Source organism: Scyliorhinus torazame, chromosome 12, assembly GCF_047496885.1.
Source record: "Scyliorhinus torazame isolate Kashiwa2021f chromosome 12, sScyTor2.1, whole genome shotgun sequence".
Classification (NCBI taxonomy): domain Eukaryota; kingdom Metazoa; phylum Chordata; class Chondrichthyes; order Carcharhiniformes; family Scyliorhinidae; genus Scyliorhinus; species Scyliorhinus torazame.
In genome coordinates, this window is record NC_092718.1 from 139,075,920 (window position 1) to 139,100,402 (window position 24,483).

General features: G+C 49.7%; 1 protein-coding gene across 1 annotated transcript in view; it reads left to right on the plus strand.

Moving 5' to 3' along the window:
- The window catches only part of LOC140387107 (multiple epidermal growth factor-like domains protein 8), a 190,466-nt gene extending 166,838 nt beyond the window's left edge, over positions 1–23,628 (plus strand). The window contains exons 11-12 of the mRNA XM_072470117.1: positions 21,314–21,421; positions 23,392–23,628. Coding sequence (XP_072326218.1) covers positions 21,314–21,421; positions 23,392–23,628 — 345 coding nt within the window. The remainder of the gene's footprint in view (positions 1–21,313; positions 21,422–23,391) is intronic.
- Positions 23,629–24,483: the final 855 nt, after the last annotated feature.

The following is a 24,483-nucleotide window of genomic DNA, read 5'->3' on the forward strand; positions in this document are numbered from 1 at the left end:
CTTTTAACTTTCTGCCTAGCTCCCTGAACTCCTGCTGCAGGACCTCATGCCCCTTCCTGCCTATGTCGTTGGTACCAATATGTACAACGACCTCTGCCTGTTTGCCCTCCCCCTTCAGGATTCCCTCTACCCGTTCGGAGACATCCTGGACCCTGGCACCAGGGAGGCAACATACCATCCTGGAGTCTCTTTCACGTCCACAGAAGCGCCTATCTGTGCCCCTGACTATAGAGTCCCCTATTACTATTACTCTTCTGCGCTTTGACCCTCCCTTCTGAACATCAGAGCCAGCCGTGGTGCCACTGCTCTGGCTGCTGCTGTTTTCCCCTGATAGGCTATCCCCCCCGACAGTATCCAAAGGGGGATATCTGTTCGAGAGGGGGACAACCACAGGGGATTCCTGCACTGACTGCCTGCCCTTTCTGGTGGTCACCCATTTCTCTGCCTGCACCTTGGGTGTGACCACATTTACATAACTAGTCCAACTAGGGAAGGGGCGGTACTGGACCTGGTATTGGGGAATGAGCCCGGCCAGGTGGTAGATGTTTCAGTAGGGGAGCATTTTGGTAACAGTGACCACAATTCAGTAAGTTTTAAAGTACTGGTGGACAAGGATAAGAGTGGTCCGAGGATGAATGTGCTAAATTGGGGGAAGGCTAATTATAACAATATTAGGCGAGAACTGAAGAACATAGATTGGGGGCGGATGTTTGAGGGCAAATCAACAACTGACATGTGGGAGGCTTTCAAGTGTCAGTTGAAAGGAATACAGGACAGGCATGTTCCTGTGAGGAAGAAAGATAAATACGGCAATTTTCGGGAACCTTGGATGACGAGTGATATTGTAGGCCTCGTCAAAAAGAAAAAGGAGGCATTTGTCAGGGCTAAAAGGCTGGGAACAGACGAAGCCTGTGTGGCATATAAGGAAAGTAGGAAGGAACTTAAGAAAGGAGTCAGGAGGGCTAGAAGGAGTCATGAAAAGTCATTGGCAAATAGGGTTAAGGAAAATCCCAAGGCTTTTTACACGTACATAAAAAGCAAGAGGGTAGCCAGGGAAAGGGTTGGCCCACTGAAGGATAGGCAAGGGAATCTATGTGCGGAGCCAGAGGAAATGGGCGAGGTACTAAATGAATACTTTGCATCAGTATTCACCAAAGAGAAGGAATTGGTAGATGTTGAGTCTGGAGAAGGGGGTGTAGATAGCCTGGGTCACATTGTGATCCAAAAAGACGAGGTGTTGGGTGTCTTAAAAAATATTAAGGTAGATAAGTCCCCAGGGCCGGATGGGATCTACCCCAGAATACTGAAGGAGGCTGGAGAGGAAATTGCTGAGGCCTTGACAGAAATCTTTGGATCCTCGCTGTCTTCAGGGGATGTCCCGGAGGACTGGAGAATAGCCAATGTTGTTCCTCTGTTTAAGAAGGGTAGCAAGGATAATCCCGGGAACTACAGGCCGGTGAGCCTTACTTCAGTGGTAGGGAAATTACTGGAGAGAATTCTTCGAGACAGGATCTACTCCCATTTGGAAGCAAATGGACGTATTAGTGAGAGGCAGCACGGTTTTGTGAAGGGGAGGTCGTGTCTCACTAACTTGATAGAGTTTTTCGAGGAGGTCACTAAGATGATTGATGCAGGTAGGGCAGTAGATGTTGTCTATATGGACTTCAGTAAGGTCTTTGACAAGGTCCCTCATGATAGACTAGTACAAAAGGTGAAGTCACACGGGATCAGGGGTGAACTGGCAAGGTGGATACAGAACTGGCTAGGCCATAGAAGGCAGAGGGTAGCAATGGAGGGATGCTTTTCTAATTGGGGGGCTGTGACCAGTGGTGTTCCACAGGGATCAGTGTTGGGACCTTTGCTGTTTGTAGTATATATAAATGATTTGGAGGAAAATGTAACTGGTCTGATTAGTAAGTTTGCAGACGACACAAAGGTTGGTGGAATTGCGGATAGCGATGAGGACTGTCTGAGGATACAGCAGGATTTAGATTGTCTGGAGACTTGGGCGGAGAGATGGCAGATGGAGTTTAATCCGGACAAATGTGAGGTAATGCATTTTGGAAGGGCTAATGCAGGTAGGGAATATACAGTGAATGGTAGAACCCTCAAGAGTATTGAAAGACAAAGAGATCTAGGAGTACAGGTCCACAGGTCATTGAAAGGGGCAACACAGGTGGAGAAGGTAGTCAAGAAGGCATACGGCATGCTTGCCTTCATTGGCCGGGGCATTGAGTATAAGAATTTTTTTTTTTTTTTAAATAATATTTTATTGAAAATTTTTGGTCAACCAACACAGTACATTGTGCATCCTTTACACAACATTGTAACAATACAGATAATAATGACCTTTTTTATTTAAACAAGAACAACAACAAAAAAAAAAGAACAACAACAAATAAATAAATATTAAATAACAAAAATAAAAACTAGCCCTAATTGGCAACTACCTTGTCTCAGGCCACCCCCCCCCCCCCCCCACCCCCCCACCCCCCCACCCCCCCCATCCCTCCCCCACCCAAGTCCTGGGCTGCTGCTGCTGCCTTCTTTTTTTCCCCCCATCTATCTTTCCGCAAGATATTCGACGAACGGTTGCCACCGCCTAGTAAACCCTTGAGCCGACCCCCTTAGGACGAACTTAATCCGCTCTAACTCTATGAACCCCGCCATATCATTTATCCAGGTCTCCACCCCCGGGGGCTTGGCTTCTTTCCACATTAGCAATATTCTGCGCCGGGCTACTAGGGACGCAAAGGCCAAAACATCGGCCTCTCTCGCCTCCTGCACTCCCGGCTCTTGTGCAACCCCAAATATAGCCAACCCCCAGCTTGGTTCGACCCGGACTCCTACTACTTTCGAAAGCACCTTTGTCACCCCCATCCAAAACCCCTGTAGTGCCGGGCATGACCAAAACATATGGGTATGATTCGCTGGGCTTCTCGAGCACCTCGCACACCTATCCTCCACCCCAAAAAATTTACTGAGCCGTGTTCCAGTCATATGTGCCCTGTGTAATACCTTAAACTGAATCAGGCTTAGCCTGGCGCACGAGGACGACGAGTTTACCCTGTTTAGGGCATCTGCCCACATCCCCTCCTCGATCTCCTCCCCTAGCTCTTCTTCCCATTTCCCTTTTAGTTCGTCCATCATAGTCTCCCCTTCGTCTCTCATTTCCCTATATATATCCGACACCTTACCGACCCCCACCCATTTCTTTGAGATGACTCTGTCCTGCACCTCTTGTGTCGGGAGCTGCGGGAATTCCCTCACCTGTTGCCTCGCAAAAGCCCTCAATTGCATGTACCTGAATGCATTCCCTTGGGGCAACCCATATTTCTCGGTCAGCGCTCCCAGACTCGCGAACTTCCCATCCACAAATAGATCTTTCAATTGCGTTATACCTGCTCTTTGCCACATTCCATATCCCCCATCCATTCCCCCCGGGGCAAACCTATGGTTGTTTCTTATCGGGGACCCCCCCAATGCTCCGGTCTTTCCCCTATGTCGTCTCCACTGTCCCCAAATCTTCAGTGTAGCCACCACCACCAGGCTTGTGGTGTAGTTCCTCGGTGAGAACGGCAATGGGGCTGTCACCATAGCCTGCAGGCTGGTCCCCCTACAGGACGCCCTCTCTAATCTCTTCCACGCCGCTCCTTCCTCCTCTCCCATCCACTTACTCACCATTGAAATATTAGCGGCCCAACAATACTCACTTAGGCTCGGTAGTGCCAGCCCCCCCCTATCCCTACTACGCTGTAAGAATCCCTTCCTCACTCTCGGAGTCTTCCCGGCCCAAACAAAACCCATGATACTCTTTTCTATCCTTTTGAAAAAAGCCTTCGTGATCACCACCGGGAGGCACTGAAACACAAAGAGGAATCTCGGGAGGACCACCATCTTAACCGCCTGCACCCTCCCTGCCATTGACAATGCTACCATATCCCATCTCTTGAAATCTTCCTCCATCTGTTCCACCAACCGCGTCAAATTTAGCCTGTGCAATGTGCCCCAATTCTTAGCTATCTGGATCCCCAGGTAACGAAAGTCTCTTGTTACCTTCCTCAACGGTAGGTCTTCTATTTCTCTACTCTGCTCCCCTGGATGCACCACAAACAGCTCACTCTTCCCCATGTTCAATTTATACCCTGAAAAATCCCCAAACTCCCCAAGTATCCGCATTATTTCTGGCATCCCCTCCGCTGGATCCGCCACATATAGTAGCAGATCATCCGCGTATAAAGATACCCGGTGTTCTTCTCCTCCCCTAAGTATTCCCCTCCATCTCTTGGAACCTCTCAGCGCTATCGCCAGGGGCTCAATCGCCAGTGCAAACAGTAATGGGGACAGAGGACATCCCTGCCTTGTCCCTCTATGGAGCCGAAAATATGCCGATCCCCGTCCATTCGTGACCACACTCGCCACTGGGGCCCTATACAACAGCTGCACCCATCTAACATACCCCTCTCCGAACCCAAATCTCCTCAACACCTCGCACAGATAATCCCATTCCACTCTATCAAATGCTTTCTCGGCATCCATCGCCACTACTATCTCCGTTTCACCCTCTGGTGGGGCCATCATCATTACCCCTAACAACCTCCGTATGTTCGTGTTCAGCTGTCTCCCCTTCACAAACCCAGTTTGGTCCTCATGAACCACCCCCGGGACACATTCCTCTATTCTCATTGCCATTACCTTGGCCAGGACCTTGGCATCCACATTGAGGAGGGAAATTGGTCTGTAGGACCCGCATTGTAGCGGATCCTTTTCCTTCTTTAAAAGAAGCGATATCGTTGCTTCTGACATAGTCGGGGGCAGTTGTCCCCTTTCCTTTGCCTCGTTAAAGGTCCTCGTCAGTAGCGGGGCGAGCAAGTCCAAATATTTTCTGTAAAATTCAACTGGGAATCCGTCCGGTCCCGGGGCCTTTCCCGTCTGCATGTTCCTAATTCCTTTCACCACTTCTTCTACCGTGATCTGTGCTCCCAGTCCCACCCTTTCCTGCTCTTCCACCTTGGGAATTTCCAGCCGATCCAAAAAATCCATCATTCTCTCCCTCCCATCCGGGGGTTGAGCTTCATACAATTTTTTATAAAATGTCTTAAACACTTCATTCACTCTCTCCGCTCCCCGCTCCGTCTCTCCATCTTCGTCCCTCACCCCCCCTATTTCCCTCGCTGCTCCCCTTTTCCTCAATTGGTGTGCCAGCAATCTGCTCGCCTTCTCTCCATATTCATACTGTACACCCTGCGCCTTCCTCCATTGTGCCTCTGCAGTGCCTGTAGTCAGCAAGTCAAATTCCACATGCAGCCTTTGCCTTTCCCTATACAGTCCCTCCTCCGGTGCTTCCGCATATTGTCTGTCCACCCTCAAGAGTTCTTGCAGCAACCGCTCCCGTTCCTTACTCTCCTGCTTCCCTTTATGTGTCCTTATTGATATCAGCTCCCCCCTAACCACCGCCTTCAACGCCTCCCAGACCACTCCCACCTGAACCTCCCCATTGTCATTGAGTTCCAAGTACTTTTCAATGCATCCCCTCACCCTTAGGCACACCCCCTCATCCGCCATTAGTCCCATGTCCATTCTCCAGGGTGGACGCCCTCTTGTTTCCTCCCCTATCTCCAAGTCTACCCAGTGTGGGGCATGATCCGAAATGGCTATAGCCGTATATTCCGTTCCCCTCACCCTCGGGATCAATGCCCTACCCAACACAAAAAAGTCTATGCGTGAATAGACTTTATGGACATAGGAGAAAAACGAGAACTCCTTACTCCTAGGTCTACTGAATCTCCACGGGTCCACCCCTCCCATCTGCTCCATAAAATCCTTAAGCACCTTGGCTGCTGCCGGCCTCCTACCAGTCCTGGACTTCGACCTATCCAGACTTGGTTCCAACACCGTGTTAAAGTCTCCCCCCATTATCAGCTTTCCGGTCTCTAGGTCTGGGATGCGTCCTAGCATTCGCCTCATAAAATTGGCATCGTCCCAGTTCGGGGCATACACGTTTACCAAAACCACCATCTCTCCCTGTAATTTGCCACTCACCATCACGTATCTGCCCCCGTTATCCGCCACTATAGTCTTTGCCTCGAACATTACCCGCTTCCCCACTAATATAGCCACCCCCCTGTTTTTCGCATCCAGCCCCGAATGGAACACCTGCCCTACCCATCCTTTGCGCAACCTAACCTGGTCTATCAGTTTCAGGTGCGTTTCCTGTAACATAACCACATCTGCTTTAAGTTTCTTAAGGTGTGCGAGTACCTGTTAAGCCCCCTCACGTTCCACGTGATCAGCCGAGTTGGGAGGCTTCCCACCCCCCCCCCCCCCCTTGCCGGTTAGCCATCATCTTTTTCCAGCTTCTCACCCAGTTCCCACGCAGCTGTATCTCTCCCAGACGGTGCCCCCCCGCCCATCCTTTCCCGTACCCACTCCCCCCTTTCCCCAGCAGCAGCAACCCAGTAATTCCCCCCTCCCCCCCCCCCCCCGCTAGCGTAATTACTCCCCCCATGTTGCTCCCAGAAGTCAGCAAACTCTGGCTGACCTCGGCTTCCCCCCGTGATCACGGCTCGCACCGTGCGACGCCCCCTCCTTCCTGCTTCTCTATTCCCGCCATAATTATCATAGCGCGGGAACCAAGCCCGCGCCTCTCCCTCGGCCCCGCCTCCCATGGCCAACGCCCCATCTCCTCTCCCTCCCCACCTCCCCCCATCACCACCTGTGGGAGAAAGAAAAGTTACCATACCGCAGGATTAAATCATAAAACCCCTCTTCGCCCCCCCCCACTCGTCCCACCACTTTGTCCAAACGTTCATTTTCGTAATCCAATCATTCCAATTTTTCTTCTACAATAAAAGTCCACGCTTCATCCGCCGTCTCAAAGTAGTGGTGCCTCCCTTGATATGTGACCCACAGTCTTGCCGGTTGCAGCATTCCAAATTTTATCTTCTTTTTGTGAAGTACCGCTTTGGCCCGATTAAAGCTCGCCCTCCTTCTCGCCACCTCCGCACTCCAATCTTGATAGACGCTGATCACCGCGTTCTCCCATTTACTACACCGAGTTTTCTTCGCCCATCTAAGGACCATTTCTCTATCCTTAAAACGGAGAAATCTCACCACTATGGCTCTGGGAGTTTCTCCTGCTCTCGATCCTCGCACCATAACTCGGTATGCTCCCTCCACCTCCAACGGACCCGTCGGGGCCTCCGCTCCCATTAACGAGTGCAGCATCGTGCTCACATATGCCCCGATGTCCGCCCCCTCCACACCTTCAGGAAGGCCAAGAATCCTCAAGTTGTTCCTCCTTGCGTTGTTTTCCAGTGCCTCCAACCTCTCCACAGATCGTTTCTGGTGTGCCTCCTGTATCTCCGACTTCACCACCAGGCCCTGTATATCGTTCTCATTCTCTGCTGCTTTCGCCTTCACGACCCGAAGCTCCTGCTCCTGGGTCTTTTGTTCCTCTTTCAGCCCTTCAATCGCCTGTAATATTGGGGCCAACAACTCTTTCTTCATTTCCTTTTTTATCTCCTCCACGCAGCGTTTCAAGAACTCTTGTTATTCAGGGCCCCATATGAAACTGCCACCTTCCGACGCCATCTTGGTTTCTGCTTGCCTTCCTTGCGTTGTTCCAAAGGATCCGCTGCAATCCGGCCACTTTCCTCTCCTTTTTCCATCCGTGTCCAGGGGGAACACCCTTCTGGTTTACCGCACGGTGTTTTTAGCCGTTAAAATTGCCGTTGGGGCTCCTATCAAGAGCCCAAAAGTCCGTTCCACCGGGAGCTGCCGAAACGTGCGACTTAGCTGGTCATCGCCGCACCCGGAAGTGAGTATAAGAATTGGCAAGTCATGTTGCAGCTGTATAGAACCTTAGTTAGGCCACACTTGGAGTATAGTGTTCAATTCTGGTCGCCACACTACCAGAAGGATGTGGAGGCTTTAGAGAGGGTGCAGAAGAGATTTACCAGAATGTTGCCTGGTATGGAGGGCATAAGCTATGAGGAGCGATTGAATAAACTCGGTTTGTTCTCACTGGAACGAAGGAGGTTGAGGAGCGACCTGATAGAGGTATACAAAATTATGAGGGGCATAGACAGAGTGGATAGTCAGAGGCTTTTCCCCAGGGTAGAGGGGTCAATTACTAGGGGGCATAGGTTTAAGGTGTGAGGGGCAAGGTTTAGAGTAGATGTACGAGGCAAGTTTTTTACGCAGAGGGTAGTGGGTGCCTGGAACTCGCTACCGGAGGAGGGAGTGGAAGCAGGGACGATAGGGACATTTAAGGGGCATCTTGACAAATATATGAATAGGATGGGAATAGAAGGATACGGACCCAGGAAGTGTAGAAGATTGTAGTTTAGTCGGGAAGTATGGTCGGCACGGGCTTGGAGGGCCGAAGGGCCTGTTCCTGTGCTGTACATTTCTTTGTTCTTTGTTAAAAACACTCAATGATTTGTCCTCCACAGCCTTCTGCGGCAAAGAGTTCCACAGGTTCACCGCCCTCTGGCTGGGAGCCCCAAACTACTCACAATACTCCAAATGGGTCTGACCAGAGCCTTTTACAGCCTCAGAGGTATTTCCCTGATCTTGTATTCTAGCCCTCTCGACATGAATGCTAACATTGCATTTGCCTTCCTAACTGCCGACTAAACCTGCACGTTAACCGTAAGAGGATTTTGAACTAGGACTCCTAAGTCCCTTTTTACTTCTGGGGCGAGATTTTCCGACCCCCCGCCGGGTCGGAGAATCGCCGGGGGCTGGCGTGAATCCCGCCCCCGGCGGTTGCCGAATTCTCCACCACCGGATATTCGGCGAGGGCGGGAATCGCGCCGCGCCTGTTGGCGGGCCCTCCCCCCCGCGATTCTCCAGCCCGGATGGGCCGAAGTCCCGCCGCTAAAATGCCTGTCCCGCCGGCGTAGATTAAACCACCTACCTTACCGGCGGGACAAGGCGGCACGGGCGGGCTCCGGGGTCCTTGGGGGGGGGGGGGGGGGCATCTGGCCCCGGGGGGGTGCCCCCATGGTGGCCTGGCCCGCGATCGGGGCTCACCGACCCGCGGGCGGGCCTGTGCCGTGGGGGCACTCTTTCCCTTCGGCCTTCGCCACGGTCTCCACCATGGCGGAGGCGGTAGAAACTCCCTCCACTGCGCATGTGCGGGAATGCCGTCAGCTGCCGCGCATGCGCCGCCCGGAGATGTCATTTCCGCACCAGCTGGCGGGGCACCAAAGGCCTTTTCCGCCAGCTGGCGGGGCGGAAATTTGTCCGGCGCGGGCCTAGCTCCTTAAGGTTGGGGCTCGGCCCCCAAAGATGCGGAGCATTCCGCACCTTTGGGGCAGCGCGATGCTCGACTGATTTGCGCCGTTTTGGGCGCCAGTCGGCAGACATCGCGCCGTTTCCGGAGAATTTCGCCCCTGATTTCCAAAGCCTTTTTCCATTTACAAAATAGTCTCTGCCTTTATTCTTCCTACCAAAATGCATAACAACGAAAAGAAAAAGAAAAGTACAGCACAGGAACAGACCTTTGGCCCTCCAAGCCCGTGCCGACCATGTTGCCCATCTAACCTAAAACGTTCTACACTTCCGGCGTCCGTATCCCTCTATTCCCATCCTATTCATGTATTTGTCAAGATGCCCCTTAAACGTCACTATCGTCCCTGCTTTGGACTGTGGGAGGAAACCGGAGCACCCGGAGGAAACCCACGCAGACACAGGGAGAACGAGCCGACTTTGCACAGACAGTGACCCAGCGGGGAATTGAACTTGGGACCCTGGCGCTGTGAAGCCACAGTGCTATCCACTTGTGCTACCGTGCTGTAGACGTCTATGAGGTCGCCCCTCAAGCTCAGTCATTCCAGTGAGAATAAACAGTTTATTCAACCTCTCCTCAAAGCTAATGCCCTCCATACCAGGCAACATCCTGGTAAACCTCTTCTGTAACCTCTCCATAAGCCTCCAAATCCTTCTGGTAGTGTGTCGACGAGAATTGTACACCATCTTTGAAGTGCGGCCTAAAAAAGGTTCTACACAGCTGCAACATGACTTGCCAATTTTTATACTCAATGCCCTGGCTGATGAAGGCAAGCATGCCATATGTCTTATTAACTATCTTTTCTACCTACATTGCCACTTTCAGTGACCTGTGGACCTGTACACCCAGATCTCTTTGCCTGTCAATTTTCTCAAGGATTCTGCATTTTCTCACGTTGTATTCCATCTGCCACTTCTTTGCCCACTCTCCTAGCCTGTCCACGTTCTTCTCCAGCCCCCTTTGCTTCTTCAATACTACCTGTCCCTCTAGAGATCTTTGTACCATCTGCAAACTTAGCAACAGTGCCTTCAGTTCCTTCTTCCAGATCATTAATGTGTATTGTGAAAAGTTGTGGTCCCAGCACCGACACCCCTGAGTCACACCACTAATCACCGGCTGCCATCCTGCCTGCCATCCTTTATCCCCACTCTCTGCCTTCTGTCAGTCAGCCAATTCCCTATCCATGCCAGGATCTTACCCGTAACACCATGGGCTCTTAACTTATTTAACAGCCTTCTGGAAATCAAAATAAATCTCGTCCACTGGTTCTCCTTTGTCTAACTTCCTTGTCACTTCCTCAAAGAACTCAAAGAACAAAGAACAAAGAAATGTACAGCACAGGAACAGGCCCTTCGGCCCTCCAAGCCCGTGCCGACCATACTGCCCGACTAAACTACAATCTTCTACACTTCCTGGGTCCGTATCCTTCTATTCCCATCCTATTCATATATTTGTCAAGATGCCCCTTAAATGTCCCGATCGTCCCTGCTTCCACTACCTCCTCCAGTAGTGAGTTCCAGGCACCCACTACCCTCTGCGTAAAAAACTTGCCTCGTACATCTACTCTAAACCTTGCCCCTCTCACCTTAAACCTATGCCCCCTAGTAATTGACCCCTCTACCCTGGGGAAAAGCCTCTGACTATCCACTCTGTCTATGCCCCTCATAATTTTGTATACCTCTATCAGGTCGCCCCTCAACCTCCTTCGTTCCAGTGAGAACAAACCGAGTTTATTCAATCGCTCCTCATAGCTTATGCCCTCCATACCAGGCAACATTCTGGTAAATCTCTTCTGCACCCTCTCTAAAGCCTCCACATCTTTCTGGTAGTGTGGCGACCAGAATTGAACATTATACTCCAAGTGTGGCCTAACTAAGGTTCTATACAGCTGCAACATGACTTGCCAATTCTTAAACTCAAACAGATTTGTCAGACATGACCTCCCTTTGACAAAGCCATGCTGACTCAGCCCTATTTTACCATGCACTTCCAAGTACTCCGCGATCTCATCTTTAATAACAGACTCTAAAATCTTACCAAGACTGAAGTCAGACTAACCGGCCTATAATTTCCCGTCTTCTGCCTGCCTCCCTCCCTTAAACAGCGGTGTTACATGAGCCACCTTTCAGTCCTCTAGGATCCTTCCTGCCTCCAGTGATTCCTGAAAGATCACCACCAATGCCGCCACAATTTCCTCAGCTACCTCTTTTAGGACCCTGGGGTGTAGTCCATCCGGTCCAGGTGACGTATCCACCTTCAGACCTTTCAGTTTCCCCAGAACCTTCTCCTTACTGATGGCGACTGCACTCACCTCTGCCCCCTGATTCTCCTGGAGCTCTGGCATCACACTGGTGTCTTCCACCGTGAAGACTGATGCAAAGTAACTATTCAGTTCATCTGTTTCCTATTATTACATCTCCAGCCACGGTTTACAGTGGTCCAGTGTCTATTTTTACCTCTCTCTTACCTTTTATATATTGAAAGAAACTTTCATATTACTAGCTAACTTGCACTTGTTATGGGCCAGGGTTTAGAGAACTCCAAAGTATATCATGGAGATCACCTGACTCACAACTTTTAATAGATTGTGGTATGGGGAGCACACGGCCCACTCTACAGGTGTGGTACAGCAGAAATCGAAAAGTATTTTTTAAAGCAAAACAATATTTATTCCATGAACTCAGTTAATCTCTTTAAAACATACAGTGAACATCTTAGAACAAAGAAAAGCACAGCACAGGAACAGGCCCTTCGGCCCTCATAGCCCGTGCCGACCATGCTGCCCGTCTAAACTAAAATCTTCTACACTTCCTGGGTCCCCATCCCTCTATTCCCATCCGATTCATGTATTTGTCAAGATGTCCCTTAAATGTCACTGTCGTCCCTGCTTCCACCACCTCCTCCGGGAGCGAGTTCCAGGCACCCACTACCTTCTGTGTAAAAACTTGCCTCGTACATCTACTCTAAACCTTGCCCCTCGCACCTTAAACCTATGCCCCCTAGTAATTGACCCCTCTAACCTGGGGAAAAGCCTCTGACTATCCACTCTGTCTATGCCCCTCATAATTTTGTAGACCTCTATCAGGTCGCTCCTCAACCTGCGTCGTTCCAGTTCCAGTGAGAACAAACCGAGTTTATTCAATCGCTCCTCATAGGTAATGCCCTCCATACCAGGCAACATCCTGGTAAATCTCGTCTGCACCATCTCTAAAGCCTCCACATCCTTCTGGTAGTGTGGCGACCAGAATTGAACACTATACTCCAAATGTGGCCTAACTAAGGTTCTATACAGCTGCAACATGACTTGCCAATTCTTTTACTCAATGCCCCGGCCAATGAAGGCAAGCATGCCTTATGCCTTCTTGACTACCTTCTCCCCTTTCAGTGGCCTGTGGACCTGATCATCTAGATCTCTCTGACTTTCAATACTCTTGAGGGTTCTACCATTCATTGTATATTCCCTACCTGCGTTAGACCTTCCAAAATGCATTACCTCACATTTGTCCGGATTAAACTCCCTCTGCCATCTCTGCCCAAGTCTCCAAACGATCTAAATCCTGCTGTATCCTCTGACAGTCCTCATCGCTATCCGCAATTCCACCAACCTTTGTGTCGTTTGCAAACTTACTAATCAGACCAGTTACATTTTCCTCCAAATCATTTATATATACTACAAACAGCAAAGGTCCCAGCACTGATCCCTGCGGAACACCACTAGTCACAGCCCTCCAATTAGAAAAGCATCCTTCCATTGCTACTCTCTGCCTTATATGACCTAGCCAGTTCTGTATCCACCTTGCCAGCTCACCACTGATCCCGTGTGACTTCACCTTTTGTACCAGTCTACCATAAGGGACCTTGTCAAAGGCCTTACTGAAGTCCATATAGACAACATCCACTGCCCTACCTGCATCAATCATCTTTGTGACCTCTTCGAAAAACTCTATCAAGCTTGTGAGACATGACCTCCCCTTCACAAAACTATGCTGCCTCTCGCTAATACGTCCATTTGCTTCCAAATGGGAGTAGATCCTGTCTCGAAGAATTCTCTCCAGTAATTTCCCTACCACTGAAGTAAGGCTCACCGGCCTGTAGTTCCCGGGATTATCCTTGCTCCCCTTCTTAAACAGAGGAACAACATTGGTTATTCTCCAGTCCTCCGGGACATTCCCTGAAGACTGAGGATCCAAAGATTTCTGTCAAGGCCTCAGCAATTTGCTCTCTAGACTCCTTCAGTATTCTGGGGTAGATCCCATCAGGCCCTGGGGACTTATCTACCTTAATATTTTTCAAGACACCCAACCCCTCGTCTTTTTGGATCTCAATGTGACCCAGGCTAACTACACACCCTTTTCCAGACTCAACATCCACCAATTCCTTCTCTTTGGTGAATACTGATGGGTATTCATTTAGTACCTCGCCCATTTCCTCTGGCTCCACACATAGATTCCCTTGCCTATCCTTCAGTGGGCCAACCCTTTCCCTGGCTACCCTCTTGCTTTTTATGTATGTGTAAAAAGCCTTGGGATTTTCCTTAACCCTATTTGCCAATGACTTCAGGTGACCTCTTCTAGCCCTCCTGACTCCTTGCTTAAGTTCCTTCCTACTTTCCTTATATTCCACACAGGCTTTGTCTGTTCCCAGCCTTCTGGCCCTGTTAAATGCCTCCTTTTTCTTTTTGATGAGGCCTACAATATCTTTCATTATGCAAGGTTCCCGAAATTTGCTGTATTTAGCCTTCTTCCGCACAGGAGCATCTTAGCAACCGTCAATTCAAATTCAACCCCCAAAGAATACAACACAAAGTAATCCTTAAGCTTTCCTTTTAACATCCATAAGTCAAAAACCCTTAATAGAGGCACATCAGGTTTAAATTCTCTACCGAGAGCAATTATTACTCTGAATTCACCAAATGATTGGGAGATAGTCTTTGGATGGCAGAAGGAACAACATTACACCTTCTTTGGCTGGCTGCAGCTCCAACACTAAAATGAAACTAAAAAACACAGACACACCCAAGCTTTTCCTCAAAGCGAAACTAAAAAACAGACCTAGAGCTCAGCTCCACCCACACTCTGACATCACTGCAGCCACTTGAGCAGACAAACATTTCTTGAAGTGCCATTCCCATGACACACTCATATTTCATCTTCTCTCCCCTTATTGCTTTTTTAGTTGTCCTTTGCTCGCTTTTAAATGATTCCCACTGGCTTCCCACTAATCCTTGCCACTTTGTATGCTTTTTCTTTTGCTTTTATGCTGCCCTTGACTTCCCTCGTCAAACATGGATGACTTGTCCTCCCCGTAACATGTTTCCTCCTCCTTGGGATGAATTTCTGCTGTGCCTCTCGAATAACCCGCAAAAACCCCTGCCATTGCTGTTCCACTGTCTTCTCTGCTAGGCTCCTTTTTCAATCAACTCTGGTCAGCTCCTCCCTCATGTCTTTGTAGTTACCCTTCTTTAATTGTAATACCGTTACATCTGACTCCAGCTTCTCACTCTCAAGCTGCAAAGTAAATTGTATCATATTGTGGTCACTGCTCCCTAAGGGCTCCTGGGTTCCTTCACCTTAAGATCCCTAATCAAGTCTGCCTAATTACACATCACCAAATCCAGATATGCATGTTCCCTAGTGGGTTCTACCACAAGCTGCTCCAAAAATCCATCTCTTAAGCAATCCACAAATTCCTTTTCTTGGGATTCACTACCAACCTGATTTTCCCCGTGCTTAACTCCCATCAGGGTCTTTTTACCTTTGCGGTTCCTCAACTCTACCCACAGAGATTCTATGCCTTCTGATTCTATATTGCTCCTTGCTATCGATTTAACTTCATTCCTTACTAACAATGCAACTACGCCCCCTTTGCCCATCTGCCTGTCCTTTAGCTAGTTCACATGTCCTTGTATATTTAGATCCCAGCCCTGATCCCCTTGCAGCCACGTCTCTGTGATGCCCACAACATCGTACCGGCCAATTTCAATGTGCGCAACAAGCTGGTTCCATACACTGCGCGCATTAAGGTACAATACCCTCAGTCCTGCATTGACCACCTCCCTTCTCACAATTGTCACCTTTTTTGCTCTGCCTGAGGGTGATGTTCTCTTATTTGTGTTCTCTATTTCCCCATCAGTATTGACACCTTCTAAGCTAGCGTTCTGGCTCCCACCCCCTGCCATACTAGTTTAAATCCTCCCGAATGACACCAGCAAATCTCCCAGCCAGAATATTGGTGCCCCTCCAGTTTAGATGCAACCCGACCCTTGTACAGGTCCCACCTGCCCCGGAAGAGATCCCAATGGTCCAGAGATCTGAAACCCTCCCTCCTACACCTCATGTTTAGCTGCACTACCTCCTATTTCTAGCTTCACTAGCATGTGGCACAGGGAGTAATCCTGAGATTACAACCCTCGAGGTCCTGCTTCTTAGCTTACTGCCTAACTCCCTGAATTCCTTCTGCAGGACCTCATCACTCCTCCTTCCTCTGTCATTAATATCTTTGTGTACTACAACCTCTGGCTGCTCCCCCTCCCCCTTCAGGATGTCCTGTGTTCTTCCGGGACATCCTTGACCCTGGCACCAGGGAGGCAACACATCATCCTGGAGTCTCTTTCACATCTACATAAGTGCCTATCTGTGCCCCTTACTATAGAGTCCGCTATAACTATCCTGCACTTTGCCCTCCCCTGCTGAGCAACAGAGCCAGTTATGGTGCCACTGTTCTGGCTGCTGTTGTTTTCCACTGATAGGTTATTCCCCCCCAACAGTATCCAAAAAAGTATACTGTTAGAGAGGGGATCAGCCACAGGGGATCCCTGCACTGACTGCCTGCCCCTTCTGGTGGTCACCCATCTGTCTGCCTGCACCTTGGGTGTGACCACCTCTCCATAACTCCTATCTATGAGGCTTTCTGCCACCTGCATGCTCCTAAGTTCATCCAACCGCTGCTCCATCCGAACCATGTGGTGTTTGAGGAGCTGCAATTGGTTACACTTGCTGCAGATGTAGTCGACCGGAACGCTGGAAGGGTCACAGATCTGTCACATCTCACAGTTGGAGCACTGCACCCCGCTGAGTAACATTTAAGCACCAGTTAATTAATTTGAAATAAACACTTGAACTATTGTTAGATTGAGTTACAATTAACAATATGTCCCTGACGCTAGATTTTTACTGTAAAATTAAATGCTAAATACTAGTTCCTTGTAAAATTGAATGCTAGATCCTTGGAAAATAGGCAACAGGTTTAGATAAAGGATCTGGACCGGCGCAGGCTGGGAGGGCCGAAGGGCCTGTTCCTGTGCTGTAATTTTCTTTGTTCTTGTTCTACTAACCTCTGCCCTCAGGTTTAGGTACTCCACTGTCTTGTTAATCAATTAGATTTGTTTTGCAAAGTTATTTTTTTCAAATTTAACAGATTCCCAACCAGCCAATCAGGTCACCGCTTTCATAGAATCATAGAAGTTTACAGCATGGAAACAGGCCCTTCGGCCCAACCAGTCCATGCCGCCCAGTTTTTACCATTAAGCTAGTCCCAGTTGCCCGCACTTGGCCCATAACCCTCTATACCCATCTTACCCATGTAACTATCTAAATGCTTTTTAAAAGACACAATTGTACCCGCCTCTACTACTACCTCTGGCAGCCCATTCCAGACACTCACTACCCTCTGAGTGAAGAAATTGCCCCTCTGGGCCCTTCTGAATCTCTCCCCTCTCACCTTAAACCTATGCCCTCTAGTTTTAGACTCCCCTACCTTTGGGAAAAGATGTTGACTATCTACCTTATCTATGCCCCTCATTATTTTATAGACCTCTATAAGATCACCCCTAAGCTTCCTACGCTCCAGGGAAAAAAGTCCCAGTCTATCCAGCCTCTCCTTATAACTCAAACCATCAAGTCCCGGTAACATCCTAGTAAATCTTTTCTGCACTCTTTCTAGTTTAATAATATCCTTTCTATAATAGGGTGACCAGAACTGCACACAGTATTCCAAGTGTGGCCGTACCAATGTCTTGTACAACTTCAACAAGACGTCCCAACTCCTGTATTCAATGTTCTGACCAATGAAACCAAGCATGCCGAATGCCTTCTTCACCACCCTGTCCACCTGCGGCTCCACCTTCAAGGAGCTATGAACCTGTACTCCTAGATCTCTTTGTTCTATAACTCTCCCCAACGCCATACCATTAACTGAGTAGGTCCTGGCCTGATTCGATCTGCCAAAATGCATCACCTCACATTTATCTAAATGCCATTCGTCGGCCCACTGGCCTAATTGATCAAGATCCCGTTGCAATCCTAGATAACCTTCTTCACTATCCACTGTGCCACCAATCTTGGTGTCATCTGCAAACTTACTAACCATGCCGCCTAAATTCTCATCCAAATCATTAATATAAATCACAAATAACAGTGGACCCAGCATCGATCCCTGAGGCACACCACTGGTCACAGGCCTCCAGTTTGAAACACAACCCTCTACAACCACCCTCTGTCTTCTGTCATCCAGCCAATTTTGAATCCAATTGGCAACCTCACCCTGGATCCCGTGAGATTTAACCTTCTGCAACAACCTACTATGCGGTACCTTGTCAAAGGCTTTGCTAAAGTCCATGCAGACAACGTCTACTGCACTGCCCTCATCTACCTTCTTGGTCACCCCCTCAAAAAACTCAATCAAATTTGTGAGACATGATTTTCCACGCACAAAGCCATGCTGACTGCCCCGAATCAGTCCTTGCCTCTCTAAATGCTTGTAGATCCTGTCTCTCAGAATACCTTCTAGCAACTTACCTACTACAGACGTTAGGCTCACCGGTCTGTAGTTCCCAGGCTTTTCCCTGCTGCCCTTCTTAAACAAGGGCACAACATTCGCCACTCTCCAATCTTCAGGCACCTCACCTGTGGCTGCCGATGATTCAAATATCTCTGTTAGGGGACCCGCAATTTCCTCCCTAGCCTCCCACAACATCCTGGGATACATTTCATCAGGTCCCGGGGATTTATCTACCTTGATGCGCTTTAAGACTTCCAGCACCACCTCCTCTGTAATATGCACACTTCTCAAGACATCACTATTTATTTCCCTTAGTTTCCTAACATCCATGCCTTTCTCCACCGTGAATCAGGGGGTTGGATAGGGTGGACAGTGAGAGCCTTCTCCCGCGGATGGATATGGCTGGCACGAGGGGACATAACTTTAAACTGAGGGGTAATAGATATAGGACAGAGGTCAGAGGTAGGTTCTTTACGCAAAGAGTAGTGAGGCCGTGGAATGCCCTACCTGCTACAGTAGTGAACTCGCCAACATTGAGGGCATTTAAAAGTTTATTGGATAAACATATGGATGATAATGGCATAGTGTAGGTTAGATGGCTTTTGTTTCGGTGCAACATCGTGGGCCGAAGGGCCTGTACTGCGCTGTATTGTTCTATGTTCTATGAATACCGATGAGAAATATTCATTCAGGATCTCACCCAACTCTTGTGGCTCTGCACATAGATGTCCTTGTTGATCCTTAAGAGGCCCTACTCTGTCCCTAGTTACTCTTTTTCCCTTTATGTATCTGTAGAAGCTCTTTGGATTCTCCTTTGCATTATTTGCCAAAGCAATTTCATGTCCCCTTTTTGCCCTCCTGATTTCCCTCTTAACTCTATTTCAACAATCTCTATACTCATCAAGGGATCCACTTGATCCCAGTTGTTTATGTATGCTTTACTATGATGTCACTTCAGTTTTCCTCCCACCACAATTTGAAAAGGTATTAAAATCACTTACCTATCCAGGATGCCCTCTGGATCCCTCCCTGCAGATTAACAGTTACAGGCCAGAAGAAAGGAAACAGAACGGTAGAAAAAGAGCACATCCTCCCACTCATCACCGAATTCCCTCACTGCATCAAATTACCAGGTTTCAACCTCTCTCTCACTGTCTCCTCACTCAGGATGTCTCGACTTCACCGTGCGCAAAGCTTACTGAGTGCGCTTTGTGTCTGTTATATAGAACTCAGCTAAACAAGATGACTCACACTATTTACAGAAGAAGAATGCAATTCAATACAATTCACGACTTTGGCCACTAGTCAGGCTTCAGGTGATTGAGATTACTGCCACTCAGCAATTAGGGGTCGGGCACAGGAACGTAACAGTTACTTTGCATCAGTCTTCACGGTGGATGACACCAGTGGGATACCAGAATTTGAGGAGAATCGGGGGGCAGAGGTGAATATGGTGGTCATCACTAAGGAGAAGGTTCTGGGGAAACTCAGAACAATTCAGGACATCCTGAAAAAGACTCCTTTTTCCCCACGCTCTGCCTTCTGCCAGGCAGCCAATCCTCTGTCCATGCCAGTATTTTATCCGTAACACCGTGAGCTCTTAACAGCTTCCGGTACGGCACCTTGTCAAAGGCCTTGTGGAAATCTAAAGAGATCACTGGTTCTCCTTTGTCTAACTTTCTTGTTACCTCCTCAAAGAATTCTAACAGATTTATCAGACATGACCTCCCTTTGACAAAGCCATGATGACTCAGTCCTATTTTACCATGCACTTCCAAGTACTCCGCGATCTCATCTTTAATAATGGACTCTAAAATCTTACCAATGACCGAAGTCAGGCTAACCGACCTATAATTTTCCTTCTTCTGCCTCCCTCCCTTCTTAAACAGCGGTGTTACATTAGCCATTTTCCAGTCCTCTGGAACCCTCCCTGTCTCCAGTGATTCCTGAAAGATCATCGCCAACGCCTTCACAATCTCCTCAGCTATCTCTTTTAGAACCCTGGGGTGTAGTCCATCTGGTCCAGGTGATTTATGCACCTTCAGACCTTTCAGTTTCCCCAGAACCTTCTCCTTAGTGATGACCACTGCACTCCCCTCTGCCCCCTGATTCTCCTAAAGTTCTGGTATCCCACTGGTGTCTTCCACCGTGAAGACTGATGCAAAATAACTATTCAGTTCTGGTGCCATTTCTTTGTTTCCTACTACTTCTTCTCCAGCCTCATTTTCCAGTGGCCCAGTGTCTATTCTTGCCTCTCTCTTACCTTTTCATAGAATTCATATGTACTGAAAAAAACTCTTGCTTTCTTCTTTAATATTACTATCTAGCTTACACTCATGTTTCATCTTCTCCCACCGTATTGATTTTTTAGTTGACCTCTGCTCGATTTTAAAGGCTTCCCACTAATCTTTGCCAATGTGTGTGCTTTTTTGTTTCTTTTAAACTGTCCTTGTCTTCCCTCGTCAGCCATGGGTGCCTCGTCCTGCCCTCAGCCTCCTTGACATGAATTTCTGTTGTGCCTCCCAAATAACCCCCAAAAACCCCTGCCATTGCTGTTCCACTGTCTTCCCTGCTAGGCTCCTTTTCCAATCAACTCTGGCCAGCTGCTCCCTCATGTCTTTGTAGTTGCCTTATTTCAATTTTAATGCTGTTACATCTGACTCCAGCTTCTCCCTCTCAAACTGCAGGGTAAATTCTACCATATTGTGGTCACTGCTCCCTCAGGATTCCTTCACCTTAAGTTCCCTAATCAAGTCTGCCTCGTTACACATCACCAAATCCAGAATTGTCTGTTCCCTAGTGGGCTTTGTCACAAGCTGCTCCAAAAAAACCATCTCTTCAACATTCCACAAATTCCTTTCCTTGGGATGCACTACCAATCTGATTTTTCCACTCCACCTGCACATTGAAGTCGCCCACGATTATTGTAACATTGCCTTTCTTATATGCATTTTTGATCTCCTGATTTGTTTTCTGCCCCACATCTTAACTACTGCTAGGGGTCTGTACATAACTCCCATCAGGGTCTTTTTATCTTTGCGATTCCTCAACTCTACCCACACAGATTCTATGCCCTCTGACCCTGGACCGGTCTGGCTCCTATCTAGGACCCTGGCCCCCGTCTGATCATCTCTGACAGAGCAGTGTAAGTGCAGGAGAATGAGTGAAGTAGGGGTTTCCCATGGGATGCTCACCTTCCCTCTCGTTGTCCTGATCTGTGTTCACTATTTGTTGAAGGTCCACCTGGATTATTGCTCACTCTACGGTGTGGAGCAGGGCTGTAACAAGGACCCTGACTGCGTGTGGTGTCAGTCACGGTGTCAGAGTTACCAACAGCACAGTGCGGTGAGTGGGGGGATGGGGGCGAAGGGGGATGCTTGGGAAGGGGGAGAGCGTGTGTGTGGGGGGATGCATGCACGTGAGTGTGTGTGAGGGGGTGTGCGCATGTGTGTAGGGGGTGTGCGCGACTGTGTGTGTGTGGGGGAGAGTGGATATGTGTGGGGGGTGCATGTGTGTGTGTTTGGGCGAGGGTGTGCGTGTGTGTTTGGGGGAGTGTGTATGTTTGGGGGGAGCGTGTGTGTGTTTGGAGGGGAGCATGTGTAGAGGGCCTGCGTGTGTATGGGGTGCGTGCCCGTGTGTATAGAGGGGAGCGTGTGTGGAGTGGTGCACGCGCGTATGTGTGGGAGGTTCGTGTGTGTGGGAGGTTCGTGTGTGGGAGGTTCGTGTGTGGGAGCTTCGCGTGTGTGGGAGCTTCGCGTGTGTGGGAGCTTCGCGTGTGTGGGAGCTTCGCGTGTGTGGGAGCTTCGCGTGTGTGGGAGCTTCGCGTGTGTGGGAGCTTCGCGTGTGGGAGAGGTGCGCGTGTGGGAGAGGTGCGCGTGTGGGAGAGGTGCGCGTGTGGGAGAGGTGCGCGTGTGGGAGAGGTGCGCGTGTGGGAGAGGTGCGCGTGTGGGAGAGGTGCGCGTGTGGGAGAGGTGCGCGTGTGGGAGAGGTGCGCGTGTGGGGGAGGTGCGCGTGTGGGGGAGGTGCGCGTGTGGGGGAGGTGCGCGTGTGGGGGAGGTGCGCGTGTGGGGGAGGTGCGCGTGTGGGGGAGGTGCGCGTGTGGCGGAGGTGCGCGTGTGGGGGAGGTGCGCGTGTGTGGGGGGTGCTTGTGGGTGGGGGGCTGCGCTGGTGTATGGGTGGGGGGGTATGTGTGTGGGGGTGTGAGCATATGTGGAGGGGAGCGTGTGTGGGTATGTGAAGGTCAGTGTGTGTGGAGGGGGTGCGTGGAAGGGAGAGCGTGTGTAGGGGTTGCTCGCACGGGGGCGTCCGAGTGTATGTGGAGGGAGTGTATGTGGAGTGGCTGCGCGGAGGGAAGAGTGTGTGCGTATGTGGAGGTCAGCATGTGTGTGGAGAGGAGCATGCGTGAAGCGGAGCGTGTGGATGTGTGTGTGTGGAGGGGAGTGTGTGTGTGTGTCTGTGGAAGGGAGCGTGTGCGCACATGTATGTGGAGGGGAGCGTGTGCACACGTGTGTAGGGGAGTGCGTGTATGGAGGGTAGCGTGTGTGTGTGCGCGCGGAGGGGAGCATGTCTGCGTGTGTGGAGGGCAGCGCGTGTGGGGGAAGTGTGTGTGCATATCATAGAATCATAGAATTTACAGTGCTGAAGGAGGCCATTTGGCCCATCGAGTCTGCACCGGCCCTTGGAAAGAGCACCCCATCCAAGCCCAGGCCTCCACCCTATCCCTGTAACCCAGTTACCCCACTTAACCTTTTTGGACACCAAGGGCAATTTAGCATAGCACACTGAACCCGCACATCTTTGGACTGTGGGAGGAAACCGGAGCACCCGGAGGAATCCCACGCCGACACGGGGAGAACGTGCAGACTCCGCACAGACAGTGACCCAAGCCGGGAATCGAACCTGGGACCCTGGAGCTGTGAAGCAATTGTGCTGATCACCGTGCTGCCCTGTGGAGGTGAGCCGGTGTGCGCCTGTGTGTGGAGGGGAGCGTGTGTTTGTGTGTGTGGAGGGGGGCGCTGTGTGTGGGTGTGTGTGTGTGTGTGTGGGTGTGTGGGTGTGTGGGTGTGGATGGGAGTGTGTGTGTGTGGATGGGAGTGTGTGCGTGGAGGGGAGCGTGTGCGGTGTGTGGAAAGGAGCGCGTGTGTTGTGGGGGGCTGTGTCTGTGGGGCATGTCTGTTTGTTTGGGGGGGCTGTGGGTGGGGGGTGCTATTTGTGTGTGCGTATATGTAAGTGTGGGTGAGAGTGAACGGAAGTGGGTATGTCTGTGTGGGAGGTGTTACAGGCTCCTGCTCACTGACGACCTGTTGTTCTCGCAGTGTCCCCACGTGGGCTGCATCGGATTGGCCCCACTCCTTGCCGATTGCCAGTCCTGTTTGGTGTTTGGACAGAGTCGGGTGTCACCCCCTCAAGGACCCGGGTTACTCGGATGGTGTGTTCAGACTGCAGGCTGTTTCCCTGTCACAGGTAAAATGTCGCAATTATTCAAAGAAAACTCATTTACTCTTCATGCGGCTTTCTATTGCCTTCCACCCATTGAATTTATATCAGGCTAACAGCCTGTAAATCAGCTCTGCGGATCAAACGAGTTGTTTGACAGTCATGGGAACAAGAGGGAGCCATTCACCGCCTCGTACCTGCTGAGCCCATCAGGCTGATCGATAAGCAAAGTGATACATAAGCTTTAAATCAGAAATACAACCGGAAAATGCTCCAATAACTGGGCCATTCAGGCAGCATCTGCAGAGAGAGAGAAAAACGAGAGTTTCAGATCTGCAACCTTTCTTCAGAGTTGGGAAAAGTGCACATGTGCAGGGGCAATAGAGATCGCAGAATCTTTACAGCTCAGTTGGAGGCCATTGAGCCCATCGAATCAGCACTGGCTTTCTGAAGGAACATTCTACCTCGTCCCATTCCCTGGCCTTATCCCCGTAGCCATGCACTTTCTTTCTGTTCAGATAGTAATCCAGTTCATTTTGGAATATCTCGTTCGAACCTGCCTCCACCACCCCCCAGGAACATTGTTCCACCCTCCCACCAGCCTTTCGGATGCAGGTTTTTTCCCTCACATCACTTTCACCCCTTTTACCCATTATTTGGAATCTGCCCTCTCGTTGTTGATGCACTCTTATAGAGTCACGGAGATTTACAGCATGAAAACAGGCCATTGGCCCAACCTGTCCATGCTGCCCAGTTTTTACACAAAGCTAGTCCCAATTGCCCGCATTTGGCACACATCCCTCTATACCCACCTTTCCCATATAACTGTCCAAATGCTTATAAAAAGGCAAATTTGTACCAGTCTCTACTACTGCCTCTGGCAGCTCGTTCCAGATACTCACCACCCTCTGTGAAAAAAATGCCTCTCTGGACCCTTTTTATCTCTCCCCTCTCACAAAGAACAAAGAACA